General features: G+C 41.6%; 3 protein-coding genes across 4 annotated transcripts in view; 1 reads left to right on the top strand and 2 right to left on the bottom strand.

Moving 5' to 3' along the window:
* katnal2 (katanin p60 subunit A-like 2) overlaps positions 1 to 6,795 on the bottom strand; it is a gene marked incomplete at its 5' end in the record, with an annotated part of 9,962 nt that extends 3,167 nt beyond the window's left edge. The window contains 10 exons of the mRNA XM_081355315.1: positions 20 to 83; positions 1,864 to 1,962; positions 4,442 to 4,519; positions 4,674 to 4,754; positions 4,870 to 4,968; positions 5,281 to 5,379; positions 5,475 to 5,515; positions 5,711 to 5,877; positions 5,969 to 6,039; positions 6,745 to 6,795. Of these exons, the coding sequence (XP_081211441.1) occupies positions 20 to 83; positions 1,864 to 1,962; positions 4,442 to 4,519; positions 4,674 to 4,754; positions 4,870 to 4,968; positions 5,281 to 5,379; positions 5,475 to 5,515; positions 5,711 to 5,877; positions 5,969 to 6,039; positions 6,745 to 6,795 (850 nt within the window). The remainder of the gene's footprint in view (positions 1 to 19; positions 84 to 1,863; positions 1,963 to 4,441; positions 4,520 to 4,673; positions 4,755 to 4,869; positions 4,969 to 5,280; positions 5,380 to 5,474; positions 5,516 to 5,710; positions 5,878 to 5,968; positions 6,040 to 6,744) is intronic.
* Positions 6,796 to 8,049: 1,254 nt separating this feature from the next.
* On the bottom strand, positions 8,050 to 12,249 carry LOC308683517 (sigma non-opioid intracellular receptor 1). 2 transcript variants are annotated; one of them, XM_081353981.1, is made up of 5 exons: positions 12,200 to 12,249; positions 11,958 to 12,041; positions 10,702 to 10,902; positions 8,919 to 9,011; positions 8,122 to 8,836 (listed from the first exon to the last, which is right to left on the bottom strand). In XM_081353981.1, the coding sequence occupies exons 2-5, from the start codon at positions 12,019 to 12,021 to the stop codon at positions 8,607 to 8,609; spliced, it is 588 nt and encodes a 195-aa protein (XP_081210107.1). In that variant the 5' UTR covers positions 12,022 to 12,041; positions 12,200 to 12,249; the 3' UTR covers positions 8,122 to 8,606. The 2 variants fall into 2 exon arrangements, with proteins under 2 accessions (XP_081210106.1, XP_081210107.1); XM_081353980.1 differs by having other exon boundaries at positions 8,050 to 8,836; positions 11,958 to 12,223.
* Positions 12,250 to 12,578: 329 nt separating this feature from the next.
* Positions 12,579 to 21,299, top strand: part of LOC308684197 (galactose-1-phosphate uridylyltransferase-like) — a gene marked incomplete at its 3' end in the record, with an annotated part of 34,750 nt that continues 26,029 nt past the window's right edge. The window contains exons 1-2 of the mRNA XM_081355314.1: positions 12,579 to 12,715; positions 13,425 to 13,594. Coding sequence (XP_081211440.1) covers positions 12,679 to 12,715; positions 13,425 to 13,594 — 207 coding nt within the window. The 5' untranslated portion in view covers positions 12,579 to 12,678. The remainder of the gene's footprint in view (positions 12,716 to 13,424; positions 13,595 to 21,299) is intronic.

The raw sequence follows: 21,299 nt of genomic DNA, 5'->3' as shown, positions 1-21,299 counted from the left end.
TTTGGTATTGAATACTCACCTGGTGGTCCATACAGGAGTAACCCCTTCCATGGTGACAGAATTCCAGTGAACAGTTGCGGATACTGAGAAGAGAGGAGAGATGGATAGTTGCTAGGGCTAGTGTTTGAGTAGCTGTTAATGAATTAACTAGGTGGCTAACAGGTTATCTGCGTGGTTGCTGAACAGTTCTGAGGATGTTCTGGGATTACAAGAATGTTGCTTGGGTTTTGCTGTGGTTCTCTTGAGTTCTGCAAGGATGTTGTAATCTAGATGGTTGTTAGATCATTGATCAAGTGTTCTGATAGTTGCTAGTTGAATGTTATAATGTTCTGGGTGATACTAGGGTGTTGCTAGGTGACTGCTAAGGTTTTTAAAATGGCTGTTAGAACATTGCTAGGTGGTTGCTATGGTGCTTTGCCATGGCTACTAGGATTTTTTTTAGGTGTGTTGCAGTTTTAAGGCATTCTAAGTCGCCTTGTGTTGTTAGGTTGTTGCTGTAGCAAACATGGCAAATCTATAGGGCTTTTCACACTGCGCTTAACCCAGGGTTAGCACCGCTTTTTAAACAGGGTTATGAAACCCAGCTCCAGGGTTAGCACCACTTTTGCGCTTTCTGAGTGGCTGGTAGTACATTACTATGTGGTTGCTATGGGGCTTTGTCATGGCTACTAGGATGTTGTTGTTAGGCAGATTGTGTTCGCTAAACAGTTTTTAGGGTGTTCTGGGTGGTTTATTGTTGTTTGCAGTGGAGTTCTGGGTGGCTACTAGTCCATCGCTAGGTTGTTGCTAAGCATGTGCTAGGGTGTTCTGGATGGTTACTAGGGCATTACAATGAAGTTTCTAAGGACGTTATAATTTAGGTGGTTGTTAGACCAAAGAGTGTTCTGAATAGTTGCTATAATGGTATGGGCTAGGTTGTTGCTAGGTGGCAGCTAAGATGTTCTGAGCGCATGTGAGAGTGTTGCTAAGCTATTGCTGTGTGCTCTGATTTTTACTGGATTGAAAATGTGTTCTGGGTGGTTACTAGGGTGTTGCTAGGTGGCTGCTAAGGTGTTCTGAGTGTCTGTAAGTGTTGCTAAGCCATTACCGTGGTGCTCTGATTGTTATGGAATTGAAAATGTGTTCTGGGTGGTTACTAGGGTGTTGCTAGGTGGCAGCTAAGGTGTGTTGGGTGGTTACTAGCTGTTCTAAAGTGTTCTGAATGGTTGTTTATTGGCTACTAAGGTGTTATGAGTGGTCGCTAGGGTTCTTTGAGTGGTTGCTAGGTCGTTGCAAGGATGCAGGTTTAACAGATTTTATCCACTAAGTGAAAATCGGATTAAATTTGATTAATAACAGCATGAGCACACTGCAAGCTGCCTTAGCAAACACCTGACCATAATCAATTGCGTTTTTTTTACTTAACGGTGAGGAGAATAACATAAAGTAATATTTTCATTGACCAATTAACTGTCAGACACCACTTTATCTAATACATGAAAAGTTCCAAGTATTGACAAAACCGAGCCACAAGATGTCTTTCAGCATAATGTGATATAATCATATTCTTTATACAGTTCTTCCAAACATAATTTCCAGGTATGACAACAACCTTCTTCAACACATGATTGAGCCAGAGAAGACAAATAACGTTTGCATTTCCTGTTGTCAGGAGCGTATTGTGGATCTGAAGCCATCACCAGAGAGGCCAGAGATGAGCCAGATATGTGAGCGGTCAGATTGGATGGTATTCAGGTATAGATTTCATGTCACCGTAAGAAATAACCCTGAGCTCGGCTTTCCTGTAGCCTTTAGTGGAGATGTATTCAGAATCGAAGGCAGGCGGCAGCTTGAGAAATACCAAAGTGTTTAGCAGCCAAGCACCTTAATGGGGTAGACGACAGCTTCTTTGACTAATCGCTTGGCAGCCTCCAGACCTATAATGTCGTCCCAGCGCACGTTGGGGTTGTGTAAATAGATATCCTTTATGGAGAGACAGCAGAGAAAGAGGAAATTGAGTGCTTCAATAATACATGTTCCACCTTGTGCATGTATCTGCACACACAAATGTCACGCTGTACCATAAAACAGATAACACTGCACTCTAGTGTTGCATTAATGTTGAAAATGCACATTCATTAACACAAATGTCTCTTCATTAACAGACATATTGTCCTATTTCTGTATTTAAAGTAAAATATGGTATAATGGCTGAAACATCAAAATCAAATAAATGAAAATGAAGCCTGTGTTAGGCTCATCAAGATATTTTGCATTGTGACTTTATTTTTGTGATAATTAAGTTCACTTCCCCCACACAATCTCATTACCATAATGAAAATGTAATAATTGTTCTGCTTTTTGTTGATTTTAATTTAAAGCAACAATAGAAATATGTAAAAAAAGTAATGCTTCAAGTGCATGAAAAATAAAAATAAATATATATATGTATATATAATAATAATAATAATAAATATATATATATATATATATATTATATATATATAATTTTTTTAGTCTGAATCTTGTTCATTGTGTGGACAGTAATTTAGATTTATAAAAATAAAATAAAAATAAAAAACTCAATATAGATTGATTTTCTGTAATGTATCACAGTAATGAGAATCATCATTGAGAAAAAATAAAATTACAAATAAACTAAACTAAAAGTAAAACATACAGTAAGGATGTTAATGAGGATTTTGAGAGAATGAGCTTAAAGGTAGGGTATGGGATTTGCAAAACGGCCGGCAGATTTTGAAAATACACAACTCAAATGGTCCTACCTTCTTTCCTCCAACGCTGGCCCTGACTCCACCCATGAGTATGTGCACGAAGGGGTAACACGCGCTAGGGGGAGGGGGTGTGGTACGACCGTTTGATTGATGAACTTACTGTCCAATGATTCTAGGTGGTCTTGGAAAATGATTGGCTGGAGTTTTGCGAGTCCTGCCCGTTCCACAGATGATTAAATTGCTTAATTTTCATTTCAGTGCTTCTAACTCAGTGGCTGTAAGTGGGTTAGGAATAGGATTTCAAGTGATTTTGAAAAAAAAATGGACAAAAAAGAGAATCACATACCCCACCTTTAACTGAAAAAAAAAATCTTAATAGTCCTGATAAATGTTCTTCAATCTTAAAGGGGGGGTGAAATGCTCATTTTCACTCAATCTCCTGTTAATCTTGAGTACCTATAGAGTAATATTGCATCCTTCATATCTCCAAAAAGTCTTTTGTTTTATTATATTTTTAATTGAAAGATAGGCTGTACCGAGTCTTTCCGGAAAAAAACGAGCGGCTGGGGGCGGGCCGTGTGGGCGAAGCTAAAGCTGTGCTAACGCGCCGAGCTAACAACACACAGAGACATTTGTTCAACAGTTTTACTCACCATTCCAACGCACGACTGTGAACCTTTATCATTGTGACTCCTCGATCCTTAAGCATTAGACGATCTGGGCTTTGTTTATAAAACAATCATCGTCGAAATGCAGGGAACAACAGTCTTACACAACTCCGTTTATGCTCAGGAAAACAAACTCCATCCACGGGTTCCTTAACGCTGGGTTCTTTGGGAATCTGTGCAGGGTTGTCTGGCCCTGGCAACCAAAAACACACTTCTTTGGTGACATTGACTTCCCAAAAGCCGGGCAGGGCGCTTTGATGGCGAACTGCTTTCACTCTCTTGCTCTAGTCTACAAGTGCGCGCGTGCCCGCGATCTTACCGGAGAAGTGCCCTTAGGACCCATATAAGGAAATTCCACCCTCTCTTACGTCAGACAGAGCCATACTCGAAAAAAACTTTCCGAAACTTGTGACAAACCGGAAGGACAATTTTTGGAACAAAAATACTCCTTCAAACGTACAACTTAACTTTTGAAACTTTGACCATGTTTAGCATGGGAATCCAACTCTTTAACAGTTTAAAAAACTCAGTATGCATGAAACAGTAATTCACCCCCCCCCCTTTAATGCATTTTTTATTTTTTTTGTGTGGTAAACAAACGGAGCCCCTAAAGGGACATGGTAGTTGGAAAAAAATATCAAATGGGAGGAAAAATAATAAGTCAATGCTTTTGCATACGCTCGTAAAATGTTTTGCTTAGAGAGACTTTGTGTTCGCTTGCAAAACCTTTGCATTCCCTGAAAACTTTGCGTTCGCTCGTAAAATGTTTTGTGTTCCCCGAAAATCTTTGCGTTTGATTAGAAAATAGTTTGCATTGCCCAGAGAAAATTTGCGTTCGCTTGTAAAATGTTTTGAGCTCTTTGCGAGCAAACGCAACGTTTTTTCGGGGGAATTTGCGAGAGAATGTAAAAGCATTGATAAATTATGTTTCCTCCATCTCATATTTTTTTCCTTCACCACGTCCCTTTAGGGGCTCTGTAAGAGCAAATAAGATTAGGTTTGCCCTAATATAGTTTTAAACTGCCATACAATGAAATGGTTTGATAAGAATGAGCTTACTCTGCTAATAACAGCTGCAAGTTCCCTCATGTCACTGTTCATCCCACCGAAGGCACTTATGGGCTTCAGCAAACGCTCCTGTTAGTCAAATATAACAAATATTAGATCTCAACAGAAACAGAATGTTCAAAACAAATAAATGTTTCGTTGTTTCACAACTGGCAATCAACTGAATATCTCAATTACTCCCAACAGAGCGTAAGTTGTATTCAACCTGGAATATTCCTTTAACTGAATGAGAAATACCTACCGAGAAATCTGTGTCATTAGCGGCACCTTTAACTGCATCTTGAATCAGATTCCTGTAATCAACCTGATGACCCTGATATGAGGGGGAGAAAATGATGGCAATTTTCATTTTTGTGACAAATGTTTGAATAAACATCCCACGGGTTCTCTAAACTTTGTTTTTTAAAGAAGAGAATGACCTTTCTCATGTGTGTTCCCTCTTCTGCTCCATTCCTGATGATAGGAGACACATTCAGACCAAATCCTGATGTCTCCACAGGTGTCAGGCTGTTACCTTCCTGGACAGATCAAGCAAAGATATATTTAACATTTACATGTTAATTACAAAATTTACATTTACACTTTAGGATAGAATATTTTCTTCAAACATAATTATTATGTATCAGATTCATATGGAAGCTTGTTTCCGCCACAGAGAAAAAAAAAAAAAAAGGTAATTGTGACTTTTTTTTCTAATTTTCAAAAATCTTTTCGCATTTCTGAGTTTAAATGTCACAGTTGCGAGAAAAGTCAAAATAAGATTTACTGAAAATGACCTTTTTTATTCCATGGCAGAAACAAGCTTCCATAGATGATGTTTGGAGACTCACCCTGGATTTACTGATGTCTCTCCCTGTTAGTTTAGATTCAGACCTTTTAACAGTGTTTCTGGACGGCGGTCGCTGGATGGAGTTGATTCTTGGGAGTGTCTGAATGGATGATGATGATGATGTCCTTTTTACATATGAACACACGGTCAATAAACAGAAAGTCTTTGAATATTCTTGTGCTAAAAGTACTGTACATACCTTCTTTTACCACAACTCTTGACAAGCCGATTCTCTCCTATAAAGAAAGAAGTAACACTGAATAATAGCTTTCATTAATGGTACAAATATTATTACACTATATATGTATATATATATATATATATATATATATATATATATATATATAAAACAAATATATATAAAAAAAAAACATAAATATTGGTGACTTATTATGAAGTGTAAAAGAACAATACGAAGAGTAAACTCTTACCTTGTTCTGGCAGTTTCTTGGTTAGTTTGGGATATTTCTGAAACTTTATAAAATAATAACTCTCATACTCCATGAGAACCGTGTCCAGGTCAACATTATCACACACTTCAAAGCGGCATAAACCAAAACTGCTGTCTTTTTCTAAGGCCTTGGCTGAATCCATATACCTGTGTGAGAAATTCATTCAAATGTATGCGTGTCTTTCTCTCGTTTGAGACTAGTATGTGAATTTAAGAAGTGTTTAAAGGAAAATCTCACCCCTCCTCCAGTAAATGATGATAAATCAGAACCAGCAAATTTCTCCTGCGTGTTTCAGTTCTCAGCTCATCCTAAAAGAAGACCATGAGTTCATTACATTATATCAAGAAACTGTCAGGCCTGGTTTCACAGACAAGGCTTAGATTAAGCCAGGATTAGGACCTTTAAGTACATTTTATAAACATGCCTTAGAAAACACATTACTGGTGTTCATCTTGAGACAAAACAATGACTGACATATTTTAAGATATATCAGTGCAAGTTGCTGTCAGTTAAAACAGCTCAAACATGCAGTTTAGTCTGGGACTAGAGCCGTGTCACGACTTTACTATGATAACGTTTTTATTTGAATTGCTACATTTTGGCTGCAACATTTCATTTTAGAGTTAAATATTTTCACAAACTACACCATAGATAGACTGTGTTTATCCGGAAGATGGCGCCAAATCTTACATTAAGGCAAGTGCGACGAGCAGCCTGACGGGTTGCTATAGCAACACGCGACCCACAATGGACGTAAACCACAGACTGTAAGCTGTAAACACGCTTATTTACTAGGGAACTAAACTAACAAGCCCTCTAATAATGGCGAACAAATGTGGTCTAAAAGGCTATTTGAAATTACATTCGGTTTGATTCGTACCTCCATTTATTTGTGTTTATATACTCGTTTCTTTATACGCATTCATTCCAATATTTCAGCAGATTTACTGTGCCTCAACAAGGTACACTTCGTAAAATTAAAGTTTAATAGAGAAAACAACATGAGCACTTACCGCCTCTCTGGCCTGGTTAGCAGTCCTAATGGCTTGATAAGAGAGATCCATCGTGATATAAACACACAGGCACTCATGACATGAGCCAACAGCGACCTAGAGTCAATGAGCTGGAGTCGTGTGTGTGTGTGTGTGTGTGTGTGACCCGGCACAGACACACACACAAACGTTACTGTTGTTATGCAAAAATACTTTTGAATTAAAACAATTTCACATCTGCCTACACTCCATAAACCATAATGACAAAGCAAAAAAAAAAAAAAAAAAAAAGATTTGGGACAACTTCACAAGTGTACTAATAATAAATAAATTAAATAACTACATTGCATTAGTATTCATACCATAGACGGATTCATACCCTTCTTTGGGACACTTGAAATTTAGCCCAGGAGCATTCCAGTTTCACTAGTAGATGTTACTACACTTCGAGTGGAGCTGACCTGTGGCAAACTCAATTGAATGAGTATGATTTTCCAAATCATATTAAAATAAAACTATTGCAAGGCACACACCTCTCAATAAACACCTCTGAAAATGCATATCAGAGCAAACACCAAGCCAAGAGGTCAAAAGAACAGAAAATAAATAGAAATTCTGCTGTATTGAAGGTTCACAGAAGCATAAGTGGCCTCCATAAGAAGTATGAAATAACCCAGGCTCTTTCTAGAGTTGAACAGAACTTATGGACAACTCTGTGAATGTCCCTGAGTGACCCAGCCAGAGCCTGTGCTTGAACCCAATCGAACATCTCTGGAGAAACCGGAAAATATCTGTCCATGATGGTCCCCATCCAACCTGACAGAGCCTGAGAGGATCTGAGGAGAAGAATGGCAGAAAATCGCCAAATGCAGATGTGCAAAGCTTGTCACATCATACACAAAAAGCTGTAAAGGTGCTTCAACTAAGTACAGACTTAAGGCTTTGAATACTTATGCAATGTACTTATTCCAGTTCTTCCTTTTAAATAAATTTGCGAAGTTGTCACAATTTTTTTTTTTTTTTTTTTGCTGTGTCATTATGATGTATGGAGTGTAGATTGATGTAAAAAAAATGCAAAATAATAAGTAGTTGAACATAAGGCAGCAACATGAAAAGTGAAAAATGAAAGGGTATGAATACTTTCGCAAGGCACTGTTCCCCTCAAACTCTTATTTTTAAACATAAATAGGCCTATCTATTTTGGTTAATTATTTGTTTGTACAGTATGGAAAATAAAACTTTCTCATATGAAAAAGTAATTCCTCATTCCTTTTAACATAAAAGCTGTTTTAGTGAAATATATGGATGTTGTCATTTTTTTTTTTTGTAATATCACATTCCATATTTGACACAAAACAGAACAAAAAAAAGTGAATAAATAAATGAAATAGACTTATTCAACGATATTAATTGATGGTTTTATTCTGGAGCGACTGCAGGCTGAACATCAGTTTTAAACTGTAAATGTATCTTATGAAAAAAAAAGCAGCGATTAATATTCACAGTATATTAAAGGTGCAAAGAGTGTGATTTCGAAATACAGAAAACTATCATTTAAATTTTTAATCATACCTCGTTATTATAATCGTTTCTGGACAGTATTTAGCTGCTAAAACATCTTGCCATGTTCAAACACAGACACTGGACCCCCCCCACACACACACGCTTTTTTTTTTTGTGTCCAACAAAATGTTTTGGAAAAGACATTTGATAAACTCTTTATACAGTATGGAGAATAAAAACTTTCATAATTGGAAAATAATTACATTAAGTGCTTTCTTTCCATACATCCGATTCAACACGTCGTCGGTTCTGACCTGACGCTGCGATCGATTATCCGAATAACGAAGGGACGGGACGTACTGTACAGCGCAGTGTGGTTTTCAAAGGACGCTGGCCTCGGTTAGGAAAGTGCTGGCCTCCAGGATCATACCCTTCACGTAAACACGAACTGTATAAAATAGTGTCAGAAAGTCCTGTGTGCTGAAGACGGTGTCGGCCAAAGCGAATCCCAGCGTGGAGGGGATGAACCCGCGACCGTACTCCACCATCCACGTCCCAGCGCTCCACTGCACCGAGGTCGCCTCTCCCACCGCGTGCACTATAGTGTCACCTGCCAGGACAAACCACATGAAGCTTTATGGGTAAATCACTGTTAGCTCAGAGCATGTGCTGAGGACGTATGGCTCTTATACCTGGATAGTAAGTCTCGCTTTTCGTCGTTCCTTCTTTCCATTGCCTGAAATTTCCAGATATGACCGTGTCTGATATTTCTGCCCAGTAACGACCTGAAGGAGATACACAGTGAGGGAACATTCAAGAAATCCTAATGTGGCAAAACATCTGCTGTGCTGTCAATGAGAAAAAGTAACTGTAAAGATATTGTTGTAAATGTAAAGGCCCACTGAAGTGCTTTGTTTGATGCGCTGACGTCATTTCCACTGAAACAGGAAGCTAAGGGGGGACCAGAGCCATATAGATAGAGAGTTGCGACAACTCCATTGACAACAATGGAACGCTTTTTTTACAGCAATGGCGGCTCGTAGAGCCTCTCAATAGTTCCCGGAAGTAACAACAGCGCGGTAGAACAGACCGTTTGTGATGTACTTTTAAAAGGTAAGACGTTTAAAGAATAAGATTGTACATTATCAGTACATCTGAATCAAATAAACTTGTGTTTTAAAGCATGCTAGTTGATTCCGAAGCACTTCCTGGAACTATCTGAGGTCTACGCGAATCACGTGACAACGAAGCATTTTGAACTTCCGTTGTCGCAACTCTCTCTCTCTATGGCTCTGGGGGGGACATACTGAATGGCTCCTCCCCCTTTTAAAATAGCCAATAGCGCTTAGTTTACCTCACAGACTGCAAGTCGTACTTGACGGCACCATGAAAGTGAATACGAGCGCTGATGATACGTTGGATTTAATAGTAGAGGTGCAAATAAATTCTAGCCAATTCATTCTTAACCAACGTACAGTTGGAAAATGAAATAAAACTCGAACGTTTGAGCAACTGAACACACATTTCCAACCCATACTGCTCCGTGACGTGTCAACGGTCACTTTGGCCTGGGGCACGTTCAAGTTCAAAACGGTGCGCAGCATTTTGCTACGGTTTCCGGGTTGAACGTCATGTTTCCTGGAAACGGTGTGCAACGGGGTTTGAGATACGTTTTCTCTTGTTTGGTGGGTGTGTCAGAACTGCAGTCCAATCAGCAGCAACATGTACATATAAAGCACGCGCTATTAAAGTGAACTCGCACAATGGGTTCAAGGAAAGTAATTTACAAATGTGTTCGATGCAGCTCGGTATACGCAACAACTGAGGATATTAGAAGACATGTTTGTCGTAAGTTTTACTGTAAAAATATAGAATATCAACATGATGTAGTTGTTTATATTTTTTAGCTTCATTGCAAGTGTATGACATTTGGTATAGAAATAAACTGGTAATTAAGTGCTTTTCCTAAAAATAACAAAGAACACAAAGAATGGCCTTCTCAGCTGCCGTAGTTGCAACTATTGCGTCATCAGAACAGTGCGTTCAAAGCATCACCGTTTCTGTTTAAAAAATGTTGTGCAACGTTTAGTCGGAGCTGAACGCAGCCCTGGCTTTATTTATAGCATAGGAGGCGGAGCTTTAGATTCTGGAGAGCATTTGATTGTACAGAAGATGTGATAAGAAGCTGGTAATGTCATAAAAAGCCGTCATCCATTTTAGTGGAAGTGAAAGACTGTGAGTTTTGAATGCTTATATCTCCTAAATGCGAATTTAGTCATTGATTTGGAACACACCAGCTTATCCATAACCTTAAGGCTAACATATTCACACTAAGAGCTAAAAAAACGTACATTTTAATTTCAGGGGGCCTTTAAAGGTAATCCGTTTCTTGAAAAAAGTAATCCGATTACATAACTCTCGCTACTTTCAATGTGTTACCCCCAACACTGGGGGGGTACCTGAATCTGAACGTACCTGAATGTCCACCCGTGTCCACTGCCGTCCCGAAGAGCAGCACGTACTCTGTGAGAGAGGCGTGCAGGAGACACATGGAGCCCATCCACCCGCCGGCGTTCACGAACACCCACTGCAGGTCCTCGTCCGGCAGGATGTGGCCCGGATACCTCTTACGCAGCTCCACCACCACCTTGGAGAAGGCCTGTTCGTGATCCTGGCCTACGGCACACAAACAAAACTTTAGGCAGCTTTTTCTATTAAACATCTATCAGGCAAGTTAAAGTCACCATTTTTTTATTATACATTTTATAATAAAATGTATGTATAAAGATTTATTATAAATAATTTTTTTCATGCACATAATTTTTTTTCTTACATTCATGACATGTACTTTGTAATCTTTATTCAAACTAACTTCCCAATCACTCTTGCAGCATCTCTTCTCTACTCTGATGATGCGTTAACTGGCTAGAGGGCGGAGCAACCTGTCACTCACATGAGATCCACCAATAGCAAACCACAACCATCCAATCAATTCCCCACAGACAAAATCAGGTCCCGTCCTACATTTGTTCTTGTTTGAGAAGCCTTTTCACTCGGATATACGTCACAATAGGTAACACAACTTCCGTTTCATGCCGACTTTAAAGGAAGTGTCAGGAAGATAATACACACATTGCCATTATAAAAAGAAATTGAAACGGTTGTAATATCAGTCTTAAAAGGTCAGTCCATTATGATATTTAACTTTGCTTACCAAGGGGAAAATAATATTTAAAGCAGCTGAATACAACTTTGTGTTACTTGTGCAACACAGGGCTTCAAAGTTGCATGTTGTATTAATATTTTGCTCTCTGTATTGGTAATATAAGTAAATGGGTCATTGGCAAATAAAGTTTCAAAAAAGGTCAAACAAAACAGTAAATAATATGTATTATTTAAATGTGCTAAAAATGTATTCAAACTAAATAGGTTTTACAGAATAAAGTGATATATGTCATTAATTTATCCAATTATTTAAAAAGGAAATACTGCACTTGGACACAAAAATATGCACGTCATGGCATTGACCCATATATATATATATATATATATATTAGTCCGTGCAACAAGGCTTCAAAGTTGTATTTTGCTTTTGGTAATATAAGTAAATATAAATATAAACAAGCTATGTATTACATCATTCGCAATAATACTATTGCTACAGAGAACACTTATAGCAGGATCTTAGCAACAGATGTAACTTCAGAAACGGGTTAATCGTGTTCACTCACCTGCATACTGTTTGGCTAACTTGGCAACATCTTCTTTAGTAAAGACATATTGTTTACTTGCCATCCAGTATCTTATAAACTGCACTGTCAACACCAAAACACCAAGAACCACCACCATCTTTAGCATATTTCTTATTAAAGACATCGTTGCACGACCACAAATGAGTGTTTAAAAGTAAAAAGCTATCTGAGGTTTCAAAAGACATTAAACAGACTTCATTCAGACACACAGCATGGCTCACATGAAAGCTGACGGTCGCTGACGTGAGGTCACGTAACATCTGGGACAACCAATCAGCTGCCACAAACAGCTAGTTCTAATCCAATGAAATCGCACAGGGCTTAACATGGAAGAAGGCGGCGTGAAGGTGCATCATTATTATCAATATGCCACCAAAATACGCACATTACACCAGCTCCCTTTATTGATACAGTGAAACATATCGAATAAATCAACTTAGTTATGTATTTTGTATTATTTACGCTCTCGAGAAACCTTTAAGCGAGGAAACACTGTTCTAATTATACATCTTTAAGTGACATACTGCGTTTTATGTGCGCAGCCTTGTTCACTTCAGGATACTTAGGAGGAAGATCAAATGAAAACTTGAAACTCTAGCAAGAAACAATCAATGAATTCATGTTTAAAACCCACCACGGTTGATCGGATAGATTGCGTATCCACAGGATACTTTTATTAACGTATAACAGTAACAGTAAGATGGACAGTATTAGTAAACCCATGTTTGACCCTAAAGGTAAGGAATGATTTAACATATTGTCACATATGCATATTTAATTTCTGACCTTTGCATGATTCACAGACACATTTTAGATGACTTTTTTTAATTTATTTTGTTTCATACACCTGTCTTTTGGATTCACTGAAATGAAATCGTACATTCGCTAGACGAGTCACGTGATGGCTGGCTGTGAATCTGGTCATGTGATTTTAGCGGTGGACGTCTGAATCATTTTATAGAATCGATTCACTCGGACAGTTCAATGAACCGTTCTGAAACTAATTCACCTATTGGGCTTCAATCCATAAGTGTGCGCGGAATTATACCAATCATTTTACATTTTAGTTAAATTCTACTGTTTGTCACAGTGTTTTAAACTACGTTGTATTGCTGTGAAACGGATGATGTTTATGCTTTACTATCACTGTCAAATTGTCCTCTCAAGGTGATAACACTGAAGTAGTTCCAGCGAATCACCAAAAATAACAAGTTCAAAAAACTATTTTAACATACTAAGTGGCAAAGTCTGTTACATTACAAGTTAAATCAATCACACACACACAAAAAAACAAACAAAAAAACAGCCGTAAATAATGCACAAGTAAGGATAATTCAATACATATTTTCTAGAATAACATTTCAAATAAGTTATGTGAGGTATAAATTTACTTTTGGTGAGTTGACCTTAACTCAAATTATTTTTGAATCTTGATGTTTGTTTCAGAGCACCAGCATTTAAGGTACAATCCTCTGCGGGACTCATGGGTTCTGGTCTCGGCCCATCGGATGAAGCGTCCGTGGAAAGGACAGGTGGAGAATCCGCCAGAGGACAACATCCCTCGACATGACCCCAACAACCCTCTCTGTCCTGGCAGTGTAAGAGCTAATGGAGAGGTGAGCAACTCACTGTCTTCCATGGTCTAGTTTCATCCCATTTCTTCAGCTGATAGTGATTTTTTTATGTTACACTTTTGTATTTCTTATTTCAGAGTTTTCTTAAAGGGATAGTTCACCCAAAAATGTCAATTCTGTCATGTATTACTCACCCGCAAGTTGTTCCAAACCCGTAAGACTTTCGTTCATCTTTGGAACACAAATAAAAATCTTTTGGATGAAATCTGAGAGATTTCTGTCCCTCCACTGACACAACTACCACTTTCACGCTTCAAAAAGTTCATGAACAGATTGTTAAACTAATCCATATGAATTGAGCAGTTTAGTCCAAATTTTCTGAAGAGTAACGATTGCTTTATATGATAAACAGATTGAATTTAGTTTGAGCTTCTGCAAGAACCAGTAAAGTTCATTCTCGTGTTACGCAGCACGTTTGAGCTTCAGCAAGAGCCAATGAGGTTTGTTCTCGTGTTACGCATCACGTTTGAGCTTCAGCAAGAGCCAATGAGGTTCATTCTCATGTTACGCAACACGTTTGAGCTTCAGCAAGAGCCAATGAGGTTTGTTCTCGTGTTACGCATCACGTTTGAGCTTCAGCAAGAGCCAATGAGGTTCATTCTCATGTTACGCAACACGTTTGAGCTTCAGCAAGAGCCAATGAGGTTTGTTCTCGTGTTACGCATCACGTTTGAGCTTCAGCAAGAGCCAATGAGGTTCATTCTCATGTTACGCAGCACGTTTGAGCTTCAGCAAGAGCCAATGAGGTTCATTCTCATGTTACGCAACACGTTTGAGCTTCAGCAAGAGCCAATGAGGTTCGTTCTCGTGTTACGCATCACGTTTGAGCTTCAGCAAGAGCCAATGAGGTTCATTCTCGTGTTACGCATCACGTTTAAGCTTCAGCAAGAACCAATGAGGTTCATTCTCATGTTACGCAGCACGTTTGAGCTTCAGCAAGAACCAATGAGGTTCAGTCTCGTGTTACGCAGCACGTTTGAGCTTCAGCAAGAGCCAATGAGGTTCATTCTCATGTTACGCATCACGTTTGAGCTTCAGCAAGAACCAGTGAGGTTCATTCTCGTGTTACGCAGCACGTTTGAGCTTCAGCAAGAGCCAATGAGGTTTATTCTCATGTTACGCATCACGTTTGAGCTTCAGCAAGAGCCAATGAGGTTTGTTTTCGTGTTACGCATCACGTTTAAGCTTCAGCAAGAGCCAATGAGGTTCATTCTCATGTTACGCAGCACGTTTGAGCTTCAGCAAGAACCAGTGAGGTTCATTCTCGTGTTACGCAGCACGTTTGAGCTTCAGCAAGAGCCAATGAGGTTCATTCTCATGTTACGCATCACGTTTGAGCTTCAGCAAGAGCCAATGAGGTTTGTTCTCGTGTTACGCAGCACGTTTGAGCTTCAGCAAGAGCCAATGAGGTTCGTTCTCGTGTTACGCAGCACGTTTGAGCTTCAGCAAGAGCCAATGAGGTTCATTCTCATGTTACGCAGCACGTTTGAGCTTCAGCAAGAGCCAATGAGGTTTGTTCTCGTGTTACGCAGCACGTTTGAGCTTCAGCAAGAGCCAATGAGGTTCATTCTCATGTTACGCAGCACGTTTGAGCTTCAGCAAGAGCCAATGAGGTTTGTTCTCGTGTTACGCATCACGTTTGACCTTCAGCAAGAGCCAATGAGGTTCATTCTCGTGTTACGCAGCACGTTTGAGCTTCAGCAAGAGCCAATGAGGTTTGTTCTCGTGTTACGCATCACGTTTGAGCTTCAGCAAGAGCCAATGAGGTTTGTTCTCGTGTTACACAGCACGTTTGAGCTTCTGCAAGAACCAATGTGTTTCATTCTCGTGTCACGCATCACGTTTAAGCTTCAGCAAGAACCAATGAGGTTCATTCTCGTGTAACGCATCACGTTTGAGCTTCTGCAAGAACCAGTGAGGTTCATTCTCGTGTTACGCAGCACGTTTGAGCTTCTGCAAGAACCAATGAGGTTCGTTCTCGTGTTACGCAGCACGTTTGAGCTTCAGCAAGAGCCAATGAGGTTCATTCTCGTGTTACGCAGCACGTTTGAGCTTCAGCAAGAACCAATGAGGTTCGTTCTCGTGTTACGCAGCACGTTTGAGCTTCAGCAAGAACCAATGAGGTTCAGTCTGGTGTTACGCAACACGTTTGAGCTTCAGCAAGAACCAGTGAGGTTCAGTCTCGTGTTACGCAGCACGTTTGAGCTTCAGCAAGAGCCAATGAGGTTCATTCTCGTGTTACGCAGCACGTTTGAGCTTCAGCAAGAACCAATGAGGTTCGTTCTCGTGTTACGCAGCACGTTTGAGCTTCAGCAAGAACCAATGAGGTTCAGTCTGGTGTTACGCAACACGTTTGAGCTTCAGCAAGAACCAGTGAGGTTCATTCTCGTGTTACGCAGCACGTTTGAGCTTCTGCAAGAACCAATGAGGTTCGTTCTCGTGTTACGCAGCACGTTTGAGCTTCAGCAAGAGCCAATGAGGTTCATTCTCGTGTTACGCAGCACGTTTGAGCTTCAGCAAGAACCAATGAGGTTCGTTCTCGTGTTACGCAGCACGTTTGAGCTTCAGCAAGAACCAATGAGGTTCAGTCTGGTGTTACGCAACACGTTTGAGCTTCAGCAAGAACCAGTGAGGTTCAGTCTCGTGTTACGCAGCACGTTTGAGCTTCAGCAAGAACCAATGAGGTTCATTCTCGTGTTACGCAGCACGTTTGAGCTTCAGCAAGAACCAGTGAGGTTCATTCTCGTGTTACGCAGCACGTTTGAGCTTCAGCAAGAACCAATGAGGTTCAGTCTCGTGTTACGCAGCACGTTTGAGCTTCAGCAAGAACCAGTGACGTTCATTCTCGTGTTACGCTGCAGGTTTGAGCTTCAGCAAGAACCAGTGAGGTTCATTCTCGTGTTACGCAGCACGTTTGAGCTTCAGCAAGAACCAATGAGGTTCAGTCTCGTATTACGCAGCACGTTTGAGCTTCAGCAAGAACCAATGAGGTTCATTCTCGTGTTACGCAGCACGTTTGAGCTTCAGCAAGAACCAGTGAGGTTCATTCTCGTGTTACGCAGCACGTTTGAGCTTCCGCAAGAGCCAATGAGGTTCATTCTCGAGTTACGCAGCACGTTTGAGCTTCCGCAAGAACCAATGAGGTTCGTTCTCGTGTTACGCAGCACGTTTGAGCTTCAGCAAGAACCAATGAGGTTCATTCTCGTGTTACGCAGCACGTTTGAGCTTCAGCAAGAACCAGTGAGGTTCAGTCTCGTGTTACGCAGCACGTTTGAGCTTCAGCAAGAGCCAATGAGGTTCATTCTCGTGTTACGCAGCACGTTTGAGCTTCAGCAAGAACCAGTGAGGTTCATTCTCGTGTTACGCAGCACGTTTGAGCTTCAGCAAGAACCAATGAGGTTCATTCTCGTGTTACGCAGCACGTTTGAGCTTCAGCAAGAACCAGTGAGGTTTATTCTCGTGTTACGCAGCAGGTTTGAGCTTCAGCAAGAACCAGTGAGGTTCATTCTCGTGTTACGCAGCACGTTTGAGCTTCAGCAAGAACCAGTGAGGTTCATTCTCGTGTTACGCAGGACGTTTGAGCTTCCGCAAGAGCCAATGAGGTTCATTCTCGAGTTACGCAGCACGTTTGAGCTTCCGCAAGAACCAATGAGGTTCGTTCTCGTGTTACGCAGCACGTTTGAGCTTCAGCAAGAACCAATGAGGTTCGTTCTCGTGTTACGCAGCACGTTTGAGCTTCAGCAAGAACCAGTGAGGTTCATTCTCGTGTTACGCAGCACGTTTGAGCTTCAGCAAGAACCAATGAGGTTCAGTCTCGTGTTACGCAGCACGTTTGAGCTTCAGCAAGAACCAGTGAGGTTCATTCTCGTGTTACGCAGCACGTTTGAGCTTCAGCAAGAACCAGTGAGGTTCATTCTCGTGTTACGCAGCACGTTTGAGCTTCAGCAAGAACCAATGAGGTTCAGTCTCGTGTTACGCAGCACGTTTGAGCTTCAGCAAGAACCAATGAGGTTCATTCTCGAGTTACGCAGCACGTTTGAGCTTCTGTGAGAACCAATGAGGTTCGTTCTCGTGTTACGCAACACGTTTGAGCTTCAGCAAGAACCAGTGAGGTTCATTCTCGTGTTACGCAGCACGTTTGAGCTTCAGCAAGAACCAGTGAGGTTCATTCTCGTGTTACGCAGCACGTTTGAGCTTCAGCAAGAACCAATGAGGTTCAGTCTCGTGTTACGCAGCACGTTTGAGCTTCAGCAAGAACCAATGAGGTTCATTCTCGAGTTACGCAACACGTTTGAGCTTCAGCAAGAACCAATGAGGTTCATTCTCGAGTTACGCAACACGTTTGAGCTTCAGCAAGAACCAGTGAGGTTCATTCTCGTGTTACGCAGCACGTTTGAGCTTCAGCAAGAACCAATGAGGTTCATTCTCGAGTTACGCAACACGTTTGAGCTTCAGCAAGAACCAATGAGGTTCATTCTCGTGTTACGCAGCACGTTTGAGCTTCAGCAAGAGCCAATGAGGTTCATTCTCGAGTTACGCAGCACGTTTGAGCTTCAGCAAGAACCAGTGAGGTTCATTCTCGTGTTACGCAGCACGTTTGAGCTTCAGCAAGAACCAGTGAGGTTCGTTCTCGTGTTACGCAGCACGTTTGAGCTTCAGCAAGAACCAATGAGGTTCGTTCTCGTGTTACGCAGCACGTTTGAGCTTCAGCAAGAACCAATGAGGTTCGTTCTCGTGTTACGCAGCACGTTTGAGCTTCAGCAAGAACCAGTGAGGTTCATTCTCGTGTTACGCAGCACGTTTGAGCTTCAGCAAGAACCAGTGAGGTTCATTCTCGTGTTACGCAGCACGTTTGAGCTTCAGCAAGAACCAGTGAGGTTCATTCTCGTGTTACGCAGCACGTTTGAGCTTCAGCAAGAACCAGTGAGGTTCATTCTCGTGTTACGCAGCACGTTTGAGCTTCAGCAAGAACCAGTGAGGTTCATTCTCGTGTTACGCAGCACGTTTGAGCTTCAGCAAGAACCAATGAGGTTCGTTCTCGTGTTACGCAGCACGTTTGAGCTTCAGCAAGAACCAATGAGGTTCGTTCTCGTGTTACGCAGCACGTTTGAGCTTCAGCAAGAACCAGTGAGGTTCATTCTCGTGTTACGCAGCACGTTTGAGCTTCAGCAAGAACCAGTGAGGTTCATTCTCCTGTTACGCAGCACGTTTGAGCTTCAGCAAGAACCAATGAGGTTCGTTCTCGTGTTACGCAGCACGTTTGAGCTTCAGCAAGAACCAATGAGGTTCATTCTCGAGTTACGCAGCACGTTTGAGCTTCAGCAAGAACCAATGAGGTTCGTTCTCGTGTTACGCAGCACGTTTGAGCTTCAGCAAGAACCAGTGAGGTTCATTCTCGTGTTACGCAGCACGTTTGAGCTTCAGCAAGAACCAGTGAGGTTCATTCTCGTGTTACGCAGCACGTTTGAGCTTCAGCAAGAACCAGTGAGGTTCATTCTCGTGTTACGCAGCACGTTTGAGCTTCAGCAAGAACCAATGAGGTTCGTTCTCGTGTTACGCAGCACGTTTGAGCTTCAGCAAGAACCAATGAGGTTCGTTCTCGTGTTACGCAGCACGTTTGAGCTTCAGCAAGAACCAGTGAGGTTCATTCTCGTGTTACGCAGCACGTTTGAGCTTCAGCAAGAACCAGTGAGGTTCATTCTCCTGTTACGCAGCACGTTTGAGCTTCAGCAAGAACCAATGAGGTTCGTTCTCGTGTTACGCAGCACGTTTGAGCTTCAGCAAGAACCAATGAGGTTCATTCACGAGTTACGCAGCACGTTTGAGCTTCAGCAAGAACCAATGAGGTTCGTTCTCATGTTACGCAGCACGTTTGAGCTTCAGCAAGAACCAATGAGGTTCGTTCTCGTGTTACGCAGCACGTTTGAGCTTCAGCAAGAACCAGTGAGGTTCATTCTCATGTTACGCAGCACGTTTGAGCTTCAGCAAGAACCAGTGAGGTTCATTCTCGTGTTACGCAGCACATTTGAGCTTCAGCAAGAACCAGTGAGGTTCATTCTCGTGTTACGCAGCACGTTTGAGCTTCAGCAAGAACCAGTGAGGTTCATTCTCGTGTTACGCAGCACGTTTGAGCTTCAGCAAGAACCAATGAGGTTCAGTCTCGTGTTACGCAGCACGTTTGAGCTTCAGCAAGAACCAATGAGGTTCATTCTCGAGTTACGCAGCACGTTTGAGCTTCTGCAAGAACCAATGAGGTTCGTTCTCGTGTTACGCAACACGTTTGAGCTTCAGCAAGAACCAGTGAGGTTCATTCTCGTGTTACGCAGCACGTTTGAGCTTCAGCAAGAACCAGTGAGGTTCATTCTCGTGTTACGCAGCACGTTTGAGCTTCAGCAAGAACCAATGAGGTTCATTCTCGTGTTACGCAACACGTTTGAGCTTCAGCAAGAACCAATGAGGTTCATTCTCGAGTTACGCAACACGTTTGAGCTTCAGCAAGAACCAGTGAGGTTCATTCTCGTGTTACGCAGCACGTTTGAGCTTCAGCAAGAACCAATGAGGTTCATTCTCGAGTTACGCAACACGTTTGAGCTTCAGCAAGAACCAATGAGGTTCATTCTCGTGTTACGCAGCACGTTTGAGCTTCAGCAAGAGCCAATGAGGTTCAGTCTCGTGTTACGCAGCACGTTTGAGCTTCAGCAAGAACCAATGAGGTTCATTCTCGTGTTACGCAGCACGTTTGAGCTTCCGCAAGAGCCAATGAGGTTCATTCTCGAGTTACGCAGCACGTTTGAGCTTCTGCAAGAACCAATGAGGTTCGTTCTCGTGTTACGCAGCACGTTTGAGCTTCTGCAAGAGCCAATGAGGTTCATTCTCGTGTAACGCAGCACGTTTGAGCTTCAGCAAGAGCCAATGAGGTTCATTCTCGTGTTACGCATCACGTTTGAGCTTCAGCAAGAACCAATGAGGTTCGTTCTTGTGTTACGCAGCACGTTTGAGCTTCAGCAAGAACCAATGAGGTTCAGTCTGGTGTTACGCAACACGTTTGAGCTTCAGCAAGAACCAATGAGGTTCAGTCTCGTGTTACGCAGCACGTTTGAGCTTCAGCAAGAACCAATGAGGTTCATTCTCGTGTTACGCAACACGTTTGAGCTTCAGCAAGAACCAATGAGGTTCATTCTCGTGTTACGCAGCACGTTTGAGCTTCAGCAAGAGGCAATGAGGTTCATTCTCGTGTTACGCAGCACGTTTGAGCTTCAGCAAGAACCAATGAGGTTCATTCTCGTGTTACGCAACACGTTTGAGCTTCAGCAAGAACCAATGAGGTTCATTCTCAAGTTACGCAGCACGTTTGAGCTTCAGCAAGAACCAATGAGGTTCATTCTCGAGTTACGCATCACGTTTGAGCTTCAGCAAGAACCAATGAGGTTCATTCTCGTGTTACGCAGCACGTTTGAGCTTCAGCAAGAACCAATGAGGTTCAGTCTCATGTTACGCAGCACGTTTGAGCTTCAGCAAGAACCAATGAGGTTCATTCTCGAGTTACGCATCACGTTTGAGCTTCAGCAAGAACCAATGAGGTTCATTCTCGTGTTACGCAGCACGTTTGAGCTTCAGCAAGAGCCAATGAGGTTCAGTCTCGTGTTACGCAGCACGTTTGAGCTTCCGCAAGAGCCAATGAGGTTCG

This window comes from Scardinius erythrophthalmus, assembly GCF_964197995.2.
Source record: "Scardinius erythrophthalmus genome assembly, chromosome: 23".
Lineage (NCBI taxonomy): Eukaryota > Metazoa > Chordata > Actinopteri > Cypriniformes > Leuciscidae > Scardinius > Scardinius erythrophthalmus.
This window is presented reverse-complemented; position numbering and strand designations above follow the sequence as displayed.

Coding starts and splice junctions, on each gene's coding strand:
- LOC308683517 (XM_081353980.1), bottom strand. CDS start 12,102: ATGTCTTTAATAAGAAATATGCTAAAGATGGTGGTGGTTCTTGGTGTT. Junction 9,012..10,701: donor GGACACGGGTGGACATTCAG/GTACGTTCAGAT, acceptor TATCTCCTTCAG/GTCGTTACTGGGCAGAAATA. Junction 8,837..8,918: donor AAGCGAGACTTACTATCCAG/GTATAAGAGCCA, acceptor TTGTCCTGGCAG/GTGACACTATAGTGCACGCG.